Source organism: Triticum urartu, chromosome 7A, assembly GCF_056163025.1.
Source record: "Triticum urartu cultivar PI428250 chromosome 7A, HENAU_Tu73, whole genome shotgun sequence".
NCBI lineage: Eukaryota > Viridiplantae > Streptophyta > Magnoliopsida > Poales > Poaceae > Triticum > Triticum urartu.
Genome location: NC_141879.1, coordinates 731471036 through 731484694, shown reverse-complemented (window position 1 = coordinate 731484694; position 13659 = coordinate 731471036). Strand labels below are relative to the sequence as shown.

The 13659-nt window shown below is 49.3% G+C and overlaps 1 protein-coding gene and 1 pseudogene across 1 annotated transcript; one reads left to right on the top strand and one right to left on the bottom strand.

Moving 5' to 3' along the window:
- Window positions 1-579: 579 nt before the first annotated feature.
- LOC147962381 (uncharacterized) lies at window positions 580-2324 on the bottom strand (annotated as a pseudogene).
- A 3689-nt stretch (window positions 2325-6013) lies between these two features.
- Window positions 6014-7306, top strand: LOC125519483 (F-box protein At5g07610-like). Its single transcript, XM_048684275.2, has 2 exons — window positions 6014-6075; window positions 6121-7306. Exons 1-2 carry the CDS (start codon window positions 6014-6016, stop codon window positions 7259-7261), a joined length of 1203 nt encoding a protein of 400 aa, XP_048540232.2. The 3' UTR covers window positions 7262-7306.
- Window positions 7307-13659: the final 6353 nt, after the last annotated feature.

Here is a 13659-nt window from a genome sequence, read left to right as displayed (position 1 = left end):
ACGCCGTGTTCCAGAACGCCGTCATGTCGGGCTGTGCCGGCGCAGGTAGTGCCGGGGTGGGGGTGGGGGTGTGCGGCCGCCTGTGCAGCCGCGGCCTGGCGCGCCTCCTCCTCGGCCTCGCGCTGCTCCTCCTCGAGGTCGCGCTCGAGCATCTCCTCATACTCGCCGCGGCGGCGCTCCTCTGCCAGCCGGCGCTGGCGCCACATCTCGAGGTATGCCAGCTCCTGCGCCGGCGTCGCCCCCGGCCAAACCGGTGGCGCGGACACCCACTCGCGCACCACTCCCTTCCAGGAGAAGCGCGCGATGGGCTCGGGCTTGGGCCGCGGCTCCGGCTTGATGGGGGACGGCGGGGCCACCGGCGGCACCACGTTGTCGCCCGCCGCGGAGAGGGTAAGGTCCTGTGCCATTACCGCCTTGTATCGGGCCTCCTCTTCCGCCTCCGGCGCCTCCGCTCTGCGCCGCTCGTCCTCCTCGCTCTCCCGGTAGACAGTCGCAAGGGCCGCCTGGTAGGCGTCCTGCGCTGCCTGGTCCTCCTCGCGGACGACGAGCGGCATTGGCGGCGACCTCATGCACGCCCCGTCACCTCGCCTCCTCGTGCTTGAAGGCGAACCACCTCGCCCAGTTAGGCGAGTCCGTTGCATAGGCCTTGTCGAGGCGCTGCTCTGGCGTCAGCAGTGCTCGCCGGCGCCGCACCTCCTCCGTGTGAGCACGAGCCGTCCGCGGTGCCGCCGGCACTGGGATCCTATCTGGATCCAGATGCCAGTCGTGCGGCAGCGTCATGTCCAGATACGGCAGAGGCTGGCGGTTCTGCAAGTGCCACTCCGTCTGGTGCACTGGCACGTTCACGCGCTGCCTCTGCCGGCAAGGCGCCGGCGCCGGCGAAGGTGGGAGGAACTCTGAGGGGAAAGGGGTGGGGGGGGGGGGGGGGACTTGGCCTTGGCCTTGCTGCCGCTGGCGCCGGAGAAGAGGCCCATCTCGCTATGGTTGTGGTGCCTAGGGTTTGCCGGCTACGAGGGAGCAAAGATGGGCAGATGTGGACGGCGAGTTTGGATGAGGACGGCCCCGCCGCACGGTCGTCTTAAAAAAGGACGAGCGCCGTCGCTGACGCGTGGGCCCGTCGTCATAAATTAAGCTGACCGCGTGGGCAGCGGGTAGTTGGACGGCCGCCATGTGGGGATGCGACGGACAGCGAGAAGGCGCGCGAAGCGTCTGTTCGGCGTCCGCGCTGACACATTTAAAGCGCAAATTTGGGCCGCAAATGCGTCGGCGCGGACACGATGCGGACGTGATTTGGATTTGGGTCGGCGCGTTGGGCCGCCACTTTTGTCCGCGCCGACCTAGACGGACGCAGGCGGACGAAATGAATCAGCCGCTCTAAGAGCCTGTAAAAACTGATAGGAGCGGACGGCCAGGCACGGTGTCGGTATCGCTAGCCATTGACTCGCATTGGAATGAGGGCCGTACCCGGCATCATAAGGCCTACACGTACGTGGACCTCCCAGTATTTCGATACTAAAGAGGCAACATCTATTCGATACGTACCAGCGGACAGCCGCTGGCTGATCACGGCGCGTCGACTCGTCGAGCATGGGCCAAGATGTGCCACAGGTCATGTTCTCAACATGTAGCACAACCTTAGGGTTGTTGCAGGTCTTCTTCCGATGCCCTCCCACCCCACAGATTGAGCATTTCTCCTCCTTCTTTGCCTTCTGAGGGAGGTCGCCCCTCTGCGGACATGTGGTACTCATGTGCCCTGGCTGTTGGCATATTCTGCAGAAGCGTGTTGGCTTGCTCGTATCGCATGCTCCAGCAGCAGCTGGGTGTGTCACTATCTTACGTTTCTTGCTCTTCGCAGCACGGTCATCATATGAAGGTTTGTCCCTGCTACTCTTTGGCCGGCCTGCCTTCTGTGTATGCTCTGGAGCCATCAAACTGAGGAGATTACCGACTGCACTACCATCTGGGTCACTCCCATACCCAATCTGTGGTGCTTGCCCCACACTCACCTCTCTAGCTTTCGCCTTGTTTGCCTGAATCACGTCCTCTAAACCCATCCCGTCGCGCACAATAGCTATAGGTGTCAGTTTATGGATTGCTTCCTTTAGGAGTTCCATAGCACGCTCATACGCACATGCGTTTGCCTCACCAAGTCTGACAACCTCTAGGGCATGGGTGTATAGATTTGAATGTCTGAATGTTATGGGGTTAACTCATATCTGATCCTTCTGAAGGTATGCCAAGTGTTGTGGTAGTACATCCCTTGCATCTTTTGTCCATCGCTTGAGTATGTGCTTTGCTGGTATATGGTCTACACCCATGAAATCAAGGACCTTAGGGGTCATAGATGTTCCTGCCTCCTCCCGAGTCGCCCCCGTGTGGTGGCCGGGAGGCTCCCAGATCCCATCGCCTGGCCTCCCCTTCTCCTCCTCCTCCCTCGCCGCCGCCCGAGGAAGCGGTAGGGCGAAGCCTCGCCGTCGCCGGCGGCGGCGGGGACTCGGGGCCCTCCCGCTCGTGAGGGGCTGGGGCGGCCCGGCGCCTCTGGGCTGGAGCGTGGTGTTCGACCGAATGTCACGGCGGGGGTGGCAGCGCTCCGGCGATTCCATACCTCCACGGCAGGCGGCTTCAAGATCTGGGGCGTCGCGGTTGTCAGGAACGGCGGCGGCGCGACCGGATCGGTGGCGGCGCGGCCGGATCAGGGCCCAGGCGTGGGCTTGGTCTCCGGGTCGTGGTCGGCGTGGTGGCGGGTGTGACACGCCGGCAGCTGGGCGGATCTACGGATTCCATCCTTGTTTGGTCCTTGACGGCGCGGGCAACTCCGGGGGAAACCCTAGATCTCCTTGGGATCGAGCGATGGCGGTGCTTTTGCGTCGTAGTCCCTTTTCAGGGCATCGTTTTGGAGTTTGCTCCAGTTGAAGGGACCAGCGACGCCGGCGGCGCACGCCCGGTGGCGTAAGTGCCGATGAAAATCACGCCGACTACGGTCATGGCGAACGATAGCGGCGTCTTGGATGTCGTTTCCTTGTCGAGGCATCGTCGTTGCAGTTTGCGTCATCAGGCTCGGGATGCTCCGGGGGAAACCCTAGATCTGGGTCTCTCGGATCGGACGATGATGGCGTTCTCTATATCGCTTTCCCTCTTGGGGGCATTGTTTTGGAGCAAGTGATGGATGGAGGTCAAGAGGAGGAGCGGTGTTACATCTACCGCAAGGCCGACGGCGGATCATGGCGGCATGGCGCTGCGGAGTTTCGGCGATGGGCGCGCGTGAATGGACACGCGCAGGATGGTGGCGTTATCTGGCGTCGTGGTGGCGTCGACAACATGCCTGGCAAGGTTGATGCAGCAGTACAACACTGAAGATGGATTGGTGACACTAGTAGAAAACAAGGCTTTGGTCACAGGGCAATATTCACATTAGTCCCGGTTCAGTCATGAACCGGGACTAATGTGAGCATTGGTCCCGGTTTGTGCGGCTAAGGCATTAGTCCCGGTTCACCTGAGCCCTTTAGTCCCGGTTTAAGACACGAACCGGGACTAAAGGGTGCGATGCCCTTTAGTCCCGGTTTGTGTCTTAAACCGTGACTAAAGATTAGACCTTTAGTCCCGGGTTGAGACTAAAGGTCCCATTTTCAAACTCTAACACACACACCCCCTGGATCGCCTTTTTTGTTTTGAAAAAATCAAAAGAAAATGATAAAAACTTCAAAAAATAAAATCCTTCGAGAGGTAGTTATATTACTACATCTACTAGTTAGGAAAATTTAAAAACTTAAATTTGGACATGTTTTGCAAAAAATGCAAGAAAAACGTAAAACGGCTATAACTCCTCAAATTCTAAAAGGAAAAAAAGTTATGCTCAAATTTTAGTTTTTTTGTATTTTCGTTAAATCTGGTCAAACTATGGTCAAACTACTTATTCAAGAAGTATTAGTGTTACTAAATAATTATTCAAGAATATTAGTGTTACTAAATAATTATTTCAGTTTTTTTGAATTTTGGTCAAATCTGGTCAAACTGTGGTCAAACAATGGTCAAACTACTTATTCAAGAAATATTATTGTTACTAAATAATTATTTCAGTTTTTTTGAATTTTGGTCAAATCTGGTCAAACTATGGTCAAGCTGTGGTCAAACTACTTATTCAAGAAATATTAGTGTTACTAAATAATTATTGTTTTTAGAACAATAGTTTCAAATTCAAACAGTGAAATGTGTGACTTCATGCTCAAGCTAAATTCCAGAGGGTTAATAGGATTTGGGTCTCCCTTGCATCTGCTGATGGCCATTTTCATACTGGTTATGGCCTGCTCTGCTGCACGCTGACAAAATGAAGCAGCAAATCATCCACAAATTGTCGTGTCAGGCATGAAGAACATTCTTGACATTATTTATTTCCAGTCGAGTCAGGGGCAGAGTTGGGTCACTGTCCAATAGATAAATGTCCTGAGGCTTCGGAGCCCATCAAACAAGGCAAATTGAAGCCAGGAAACTCATAAGAAAATGCTACACAACCAAAGAGCCAGAATTACTACATGAAAGAGACCATTTCCAACCTTGAACAATAATTATCTGTGCAAACTGCAACACGAAAAGAAAAGAAGTGCCTCTAGACCCAAACGAGCTACATACCACTTTCACATACTTATCATGTACCGATTCCTTCACATACTTATCATTTTACAATCTATTTATCCTTCTACCACTGTCAGAATTAATCCTTGCAAGTAGCGAGTCCAAGGGGATTGACAACCCTCTTGTTCGCGTTGGGTGCAAGTATTTGCTTTTGTGTGTGTAGGTACCGAAGACATGAATTTGTATGGTTCTTCTATCGGTTCGATAAACCTTAGTTCTCACTGAAGAAAATACTTATCTCTATGGTACTGCATCTTCCTTCCTCTTCGGGAAAAATCATAACACGGTTGACAAGTAGCACTTAGGTTTCGCACTAATCATCTAGCGCGTAAAGACCGACATGACAAAACTGAAAATATAGCAGAACATCTCTTAGCTTGACATCAACGCTAGTCACCTGCCTCTGGCACCACTACAACAGCCATCAAAGAAAAATAATGATGGATCACCTCCTCACCCGAGCTCGGCGCGGCTCCATCGCTGTTATGCAGCTTTGAAAACCTCCAAGGTGGCTCACCAAAAGGTGAAGTCATTGCCACTAAACAAATCAGACCGGTGAACACTCTGGACATGCCATCAAACTCCAGATCTGGTACCCCACCACGACTACACGCCGAATGAGGAAACCATATCTGCCATCCATCAATGATGAACCCAACACATGTTCCTTCTTTCAGATGTCGTTGATGCAGACCACAATCTACATCTGCTCCTGGACTACCTCCCAAGCTCCGCGACACGCTGGAGCAGACACCGTCGCAATGGTAGAGCGGAAGGACACAAGTCCACCAGAAGGACGACGTCGCTGCCACGATATGCCCGCTTGAACAGACTGGTTCCCAAATCCATCACCAACCATAGAGACGATCGCCTCGCCGGAGAACAATCCGTAGCTTCTTTATTTAGCACCGCCGTCGCCGCTGTCGAAGCCAAGACGTTGAACGATCCAAAAACCTAAGCCACTAGAGCTCTAAAACCTAAAGCTAAAACAATCTGCACGCACGGGATCTGGCGACCCCCCTCACCACCGGCGACCTAAACCTAAAGCTAGGGTTGTTGTCGCTAGCGAAAGAGGAAACGATCCTATCATCTGGTTGATTGTTAGCAGCCGCCATTCCAATTAGTAGTACATTATTGTGTCCCTCAAAAAAGAAGGTACAGTATTGCGTACGTGATTGAAACTCTAATTGTTCTTTTCCCGGAAGTATTTTTTATGTTCTTTTTTAACATGGTTTTTTTAGCCTTTGTTTTGAGAAAACAGGATTTTTTGAGTTTTTTGTAGGGATAGATTTTTTTTCCGGAAAGATGGGATGAATTTATTTTGAGACAGGCCGATGCTTACAGATATGATACAGTTAGCCCATTTACTCACGGCCCATTCGCTATGTCCATTGTGGCCGAGCGCCCTCGCCGGCGAGAGGAAGGCCGCGCGTCGACTCACGCCCGGTGGCTGCTCCCCTGACTCTCCTCCGTTTGTGTTTCTTTCCGCAGATCTTGCTCCGATTTCCCCAGCCGGACGCCGGCCGAGAGGCTGACCGACGACCTCCTCGTGGAGATCCTCTCGCGCGTCCCCGCCAAGTCGCTCTGCCGCTGCAAGTGCGTCTCGAAGCACTGGCTCGGGCTCATCCAGCACCCCGACCACCGCAAAAGGCTCCCCCAAACCCTGGCCGGCTTCTTCTACGGCAGCAGCACCACCGGGCAGCGGCTTCTGGAGTCGCCCTTCTACTTTACCAGCCTCTCGGTCTCGGGGGACCCCCGCCCTCCGTTTGATACCTCCCTCACCTTCCTGCCCATCGATCTACTTGACTCCTGCAACGGCCTCCTCCTCTGCCGATGCCACAACGTTTCCGATGGGGTTGGCGCATTCCATTATGTCGTGTGCAATCCGGCCATGGAGAAGTGGGTCATATTGCCCAACTCCGGCAAGGCCAATACCGAGGTGGCCGCCACATGTTTGGGCTTTGACCCGGCACTGTCGTCGCATTTCCATGTGTTTGAGTTTATAGAGGAGAACACCGAACTTTCCGGAGTGGCAGTGTATTCGTCTGAAACCGAAGAGTGGGTTTATAAGGAGAAGAGATGGAACAGTGATACCTGGCTTGCTAGTGGGCACTCCTCCGCAACTGACTTTCTAAATGGCCTTCTGTTTTTTCTTGCCTTTGACCTCGACTTACACGATTGTGTAGCTGCGGTGGACACCAAGGGAGAAACATGGATGAAATTCAGTGACCCTGGTGGTCAGTTCGATGATTTTGGTGTGGTTGAAGGTTTTATTCAGCGGTCGCAGGGCCGCTTACATTATGCCAGTTTTCAGAGGGATAAAGATGGTGTTGTCATTCGACTAATAGTTTATGTTTTGGAGAACTATCAAGACGAACAATGGATACTGAAGCATAGCATTGAAACTTCGAGCGTATTTGGATGGACAGATTTATGCCTTGATGGGGATCTTGATTTTGTTGCAATTCACCTGGAATGCAACTTGGTGTTCTTCATTGCGGGGGGTATCACATTAATATGCTATAATATGGATAATTGGCAAGTCAAAGTGATCTCCCATCTTGCAGGTGGCAAGCCGCTATTTCTACCCTATGTGCCGTTGTACACAGAGTCACAATCATTGCACATTTGACATCAGTACGAGATTGCTGGTGGCTATATAAGAAGTGGATCTCGCAGCGGGCTTGGTATGTCTGCTTGAATTTGGTTCTCCTTTTCTCTGACTGATGAATTCATGTTTTTCCGGTTTGGAGCAATGGTGGTTTAATATGGAGGGAATTTGACTGATTTCTCTGTGTTCAGTTATCCAAATTTGTACCGAACTTTCTGTCATATGTACCGGTTTCTGGTTTGGTCAACTTCTACCTTCATGCATTGCTTAACCTCGTGTACTGATTGAGTTAAGGTACTATGATCATTATGTAAAAGACATGGACAATGATTATCATGCAGCAAAACTTTTCTCAAACATCATCTGAGGTTTAAACTTTTTTCTTCTACTACTTGCAGCCATGGGAATTATAAGCATCTTTTTCGCAGTGATTTAGTATACGACCACTTGTCTGCTAATGATACGGTGAGCGAAATTACGATGATGATGTAATGCAGAAAATTGTTTTTTTCTTGCCAATGGTTTGAAAAATAAAATCATTGCTGCTATCTGTTAAGGTAACACTTGGATGAATACATGTCACTTCTTTGGATGCTAGTTCCTTTTAGAACATCATCAAACCTGTTGTGCTTGGATTACAATTTTCATTATTTTGTTAAGAGGTTTTCTTTTTAGAACACGAAAGTGTTCTTTATTTGTCGGTATTGTTCTGTTAGGTAGCTTAAAAGAGTTTGAAATAAGCAATGTCGTGCGCCTTTTATTTTACTCGTGCTTCTAGTTATACTATGTATGATTCCTGTAATGTTGCACGTACAGCAACTTTGCAGAGCTGTTTCTGAATTGTGACTTTTTGTTTCATATAACAAGGTTCGTGGGCTCTGTGTGGGCTCTAGTTTCAGCTTCAAGTCTCCAAAAAACAAACTGAAACTGTCCTTGCGTCCCGCGCTCTTGTCGTTTGCCCGCCTCTTGGTATCGTGGATGGTACCGGTGTTTGGGAACTAGATTGATTTGTTTTCGGTGATTTCGAGGGAGATCGATCATAAGAACAATTTCAGCATTGTCTATTCGAGAGAAATTGGGAGTGATTTTTCTTGGAGAAAGGTCAATTAGGTGACATCAGCCAGGTCAGCATGCATTCTTGTGTGGCCTGTTAACCCAGTGAAACGATCTAACCTAGTAAAGCCTCAAGACGGGTAGAGCTTAACGCACATAGCCTAGTGACAAAAACCCGTGTCTCATTGTCGCCACCATTGCTCTGGTTATCGTCGCCACCATAGCCTAGTGACAAAAACCTGTATATTTAATGTCACCAAATTGACAAGTGTCACCAGCTTTGGCCCCAAACCCTCATGGCCACCAAGGCAACAACACCCAGGAAAAACAACATCGGCGACACCTCTGCTACCCGATCCGGTATAGCCTGATCTAGGGTTTTACCCATAGAGCACAAGACCCTGAAGGATGGAGAGGGGAGCAAGTTGGCTGTATGTAAGGCACCGATGGCTCTGGCGATAATCTGAGCAAGGATATCTCCTAGAGCACCGCGCACCACCACCGACATGTCGTGCCATCCTGTTGACAATATATACTCATTCCATGGTTGTAGGGCATACATACTCTGGAGATCAAAATATGATCCCATGCTCCTTTTAGCCCTTTAAAAAAAATCGGCAAACACACACTGGGGAAACTGTAAACCCAAAACAGCATGCTGAAAGGGTCAATCAAAACCTAGAAACAAATGGATATACAAAAATTATAATCAAAGAGTAACTAGGATTCACGATAATGTTCAGATTCCCAGTGCAGTGCAATTGCTGCCTGAATTTCTCCAAAGCTACCAAAATTCCCCTTCTAAAATTGTATATATACAGATGCTAAATTCATTGTCAATACTACAGCAAAAAATGTGTGTCAAAGCACATCAACGAGCCACAATTTGGCCAAGATTGTTAGCCACAACTGCAGCGAGATTCTGTACGATAATACAAATCATATCATAGGCATATATGCAGGGTACAGTGTTAAAAATCTGTTCCTTGCAGAAGTTAAAAACCATAGTGATTAACCTGGGAAAGTTAACACTCATTGACACTTCTCATATAACTGAACTTAAACATGTTCAATTCGGGTGTGCCAGATCGATCATGCCAAAAATGCGATGATGATTCAGATTTCCTTGCATCTGATGATGGCCATTTCATACTGGTCATGGTCTGCTCTGCGGCACGCTGGCAAAATGAAGCAGCAAATCATCGATAAATTCTGATTCCAATCCTTCCTGCCCTGCCCTAGACTCACCAATCTCGAATCTACCTGCCATGGATTAGGAAGAGAACTGACAAGTTACAATGTATAAATTACTGGAGAGTGGCACCAGCATATCACTAATTTGATCAAACGTGAGTTATATATGCTTGAATTATAGCTGAATACACAGACAAAAACCTGATCATTGAGCTTGATTGTAAGGAGGGGGTGGAGCTGCTGAACGAGTCAGGCACAAATCGGTCAGCTGTGTCTGGCCTAGTTGAAGAGACGAAGGGCCTTCTGCATGGCATTCGTCGGCACAAAGTTGTGCATGCAACGCTGCTGCGCATTGCATGGCGTTGTTGGGGCGATGCTCCCAACTTACGGCTATCTGGTTCTGTTCTGGGCCAGAAGAATTACGTATGATTTGTGAAAACGAGTGTAGCCACATTATTTAATTAATATACATTCGTTTCACCCGCAAAAATGAGGAATTATAGCTGAATACTGCTTTGTGTCGCTAACTTCAGACAACCAACTAGGTAGACAATTTTGCATGAGAAGTGGCAAGGAGGAGGGTTGTGATAGGCTTGGCGAGCCAACGTAAAAACTCAGCCACTCTTATGGAGATGAAACCCAAAAGATTTTCGTTGGGGCGTAACCCTCTCAGCGACGCGCCACATCGGAACCTGGGTGTGGTGGAAAAATGGACAAGGACCGGGCCGTCACCCCCTAGGTGGCGCACCGTATCTTGATCCGGATATGGTAACAAGTGAGCGAGGATCGGGTCGTCGCATCCTTAGTGGAGCGCTACATCGGCGCCCGGATGTAGTGGAAAATGAGCAAGGGTCTTCGCATTTGACTCGACGAGTGCGAAGGGTAGGGAAGCTAGCCGAGCCTAGGAGGATTCGCTTAGGTAGCTGAAACTAGGGTCTCTGACAGGGAAGCTTCGGGAGCTAGTTGATGCAGCGACAAGGAGAGGTGTTGATATCCTTTGCGTCCAAGAAACCAAATGGAGAGGACAGAAGGCGAAGGAGGTGGAGGATACTGGCTTCAAGCTGTGGTACACGGGGACGACTGCAAACAGAAATGGCATAGGCATCTTGAACAACAAGAGCCTCAAGTATCGAGTGGTAGACGTCAAGAGACGTGGGGACCGGATTATCTTGGTCAAGCTGATAGTTGAGGACTTGGTCCTCAATGTTATCAGCGCGTATGCCCCGCAAGTAGGCCACAATGAGAACACCAAGAGGGAGTTCTGGGAAGGCCTGAAAGACATGGTTAGGAGTGTACCGATTGGTGAGAAGCTCTTCATAGGAGGAGACCTCAATGGCCACGTGGGTACATCTAACACAAGTTTTGAAGAGGCGCATGGGGGCTTTGGCTATGGCATCAGGAATCAAGAAGGAGAAGATGTCTTAAGCTTTGCTCTAGCCTACAACATGATTGTAGCTAACACCCTCTATAGAAAGAGAGAATCACATCTGGTGACTTTTAGTATTGGCCAACACTCTAGCCAGACTGATTTCATCCTCTCGAGAAGAGAAGATAGGCGTGCGTGCCTAGACTGTAAGGTGATACCTGGAGAGAGTGTTACCCCAGCATAAGCTGGTGGTTGCTGACTTCTGCTTTCGGATTCGTGTCCAGCGGGATAAGCATGCCAAAGTCGCTAGAATGAAGTGGTGGAAGCTCAAGGGGGAGGTAGCTCAGGCGTTCAAGGAGAGGGTCATTAAGGAGGGCCCTTGGGAGGAAGGAGGGGATGCGGACAATGTGTGGATGAAGATGGCGACTTGCACTCGTAAGGTGGCCTCGGAGGAGTTTGGAGTGTCCAGGGGAAGGAGAAGCGAAGATAAGGATACCTGGTGGTAGAATGATGATGTCCAAAAGGCGATTAAAGAGAAGAAAGATTGCTTCAGGCACCTATACCTGAATAGGAGTGCAGACAACATAGAGAAGTACAAGATGGCGAAGAAGGCCACAAAGCGAGCTGTTGGTGAAGCAAATGGTCGGGCATATGAGGACCTCTACCAACGGTTAGGCACGAAGTAAGGCGAAAGGGACATCTATAAGATGGCCAAGATCCGAGAGAGGAAGACGAGGGATATTGGCCAAGTCAAATGCATCAAGGACGGAGCATGCCAACTCTTGGTGAAGGACGAGGGGATTAAGCATAGATGGCGTGAGTACTTCGACAAGTTGTTCAATTGGGAGAATGAGAGTTCTACCATTGAACTGGACGGCTCCTTCGATGAGACCAGCATGCGTTTTGTGCGGCGAATCCAGTAGTCTGAGGTCAAGGAGGCTTTAAAAAGGATGAAAGAAGGCAAGGCGATGGGCCCTGATTGTATCCCCTTTGAGGTGTGGAAAGGTCTCGGGGACATAGCGATAGTATGGCTAACCAAGCTTTTCAACCTCATTTCTTGGGCAAACAAGATGCGAGAAGAATGGAGACGAGATATATTAGTACCAATCTTCAAGAACAAGGGGGATGTCCAGAGTTGTACTAATTACCATGGAATTAAGCTGATGAGCCATATAATGAAGCTATGGGAGAGAGTCATTGAGCACCGCTTAAGAAGAATGACAAGCGTGACCAAAAATCAGTTTGGTTTCATGCCTGGGAGGTCGACCATGGAAGCCATTTTCTTGGTACGACAACTTATGAAGATATATAGGGAGCAAAAGAATGACTTGCATATGGTGTTCATTGACTTGGAGAAGGCCTATGATAAGATACCGCGGAATGTCATGTGGTGGGCCTTGGAGAAACACAAGGTCCCAGCAAAGTACATTACCCTCATCAAGGACATGTATGATAATGTTGTGACAAGTGTTCGAACAAGTGATGTCGACACCGATGACTTCCCAATTAAGATATGACTGCATCAGGGCCAGCTTTGAGCCCTTATCTTTTTGCATTGGTGATGGATGAGGTCACAAGGGATATACAAGGAGATATCCCATGGTGTATACTCTTTGCAGATGATGTGGTGCTAGATGACGATAGTCGGACGGGGGTAAATAGGAAGTTAGAGTTATGGAGACAAACCTTGGAATCAAAAGGGTTTAGGCTTAGTAGAACTAAAATCGAGTACATGATGTGCGGTTTCAGTGCTACTAGGTGTGAGGAGGAGGAGGTTAGCCTTGATGGCCAGGTGGTACCTCGGAAGGACACCTTTCGGTATTTGGGGTCAATGCTACAGGAGGATGGGGGTATTGATGAAGATGTGAACCATCGAATCAAAGCCGGATGGATGAAGTGGCGCCAAACTTCTGGTATTCTCTGTGACAAGAGAGTGCCACAAAAGCTAAAAGGCAAGTTCTACAGGACGGCGGTTCAACCCGCAATGTTGTATGGCACTGAGTGTTGGCCGACTAAAAGGCGACATGTTCAACAGTTAGGTGTGGCGGAGATGCATATGTTGAGATGGATGTGTGGCCACACGAGGAAGGATCGAGTCCGAAATGATGATATACGAGATAGAGTTGGGGTAGCACCAATTGAAGAGAAGCTTGTCCAACATCGTCTGAGATGGTTTGGGCATATTCAGCGCATGCCTCCAAAAGCTCCAGTGCATAGCGGATGAGTAAAGCGTGCGGAGAATGTCAAGAGAGGGCGGGGTAGACCGAACTTGATATGGGAAGAGTCCGTTAAGAGAGACCTGAAGGATTGGAGTATCACCAAAGAGCTAGCTATGGACAGGGGTGCGTGAAAGCTTGCTATCCATGTACCAGAGCCATGAGTTGGTTGCGAGATCTTATGGGTTTCGCCTCTAGCCTACCCTAACTTGTTTGGGACTAAAGGTAAGTGACAAGTCTAAGATGGGTGTGGTATATCTTACATGATTTTTGCATAATTAGCAAAAAAGTTGCTAAGTACTACTTACAATATAATAAAGGTTACTAATAGATAACAACTTCAGCTTAAAGGTTCTCGAAGCCCATCAAACAAGGAAGACTGAACTAAGAAACTCATAAGAAATGATACACAACCTAATGGCCAGCATTACTACATAGAAGGGGTCATCTCCAACCTGTATGCCACAACCTAATGACCGAAGCGAAACGAGCTGCACAGTGACAGTTTACATACTCATCGTGTGCTGATTCCTTCATTTTTCGAGCTAATGGATGTTCAGGTGATATAAATTCCCATGCCATCAAGATGC

What these genes read in the sequence shown, in the direction of transcription:
- LOC125519483 (XM_048684275.2), top strand. Translation starts at nt 6,014, where the DNA reads ATGTCCATTGTGGCCGAGCGCCCTCGCCGGCGAGAGGAAGGCCGCGCG. An exon ending in CGCGCGTCGACTCACGCCCG is followed by an intron (nt 6,076 to 6,120) that starts GTGGCTGCTCCC and finishes TTCTTTCCGCAG; the next exon opens with ATCTTGCTCCGATTTCCCCA.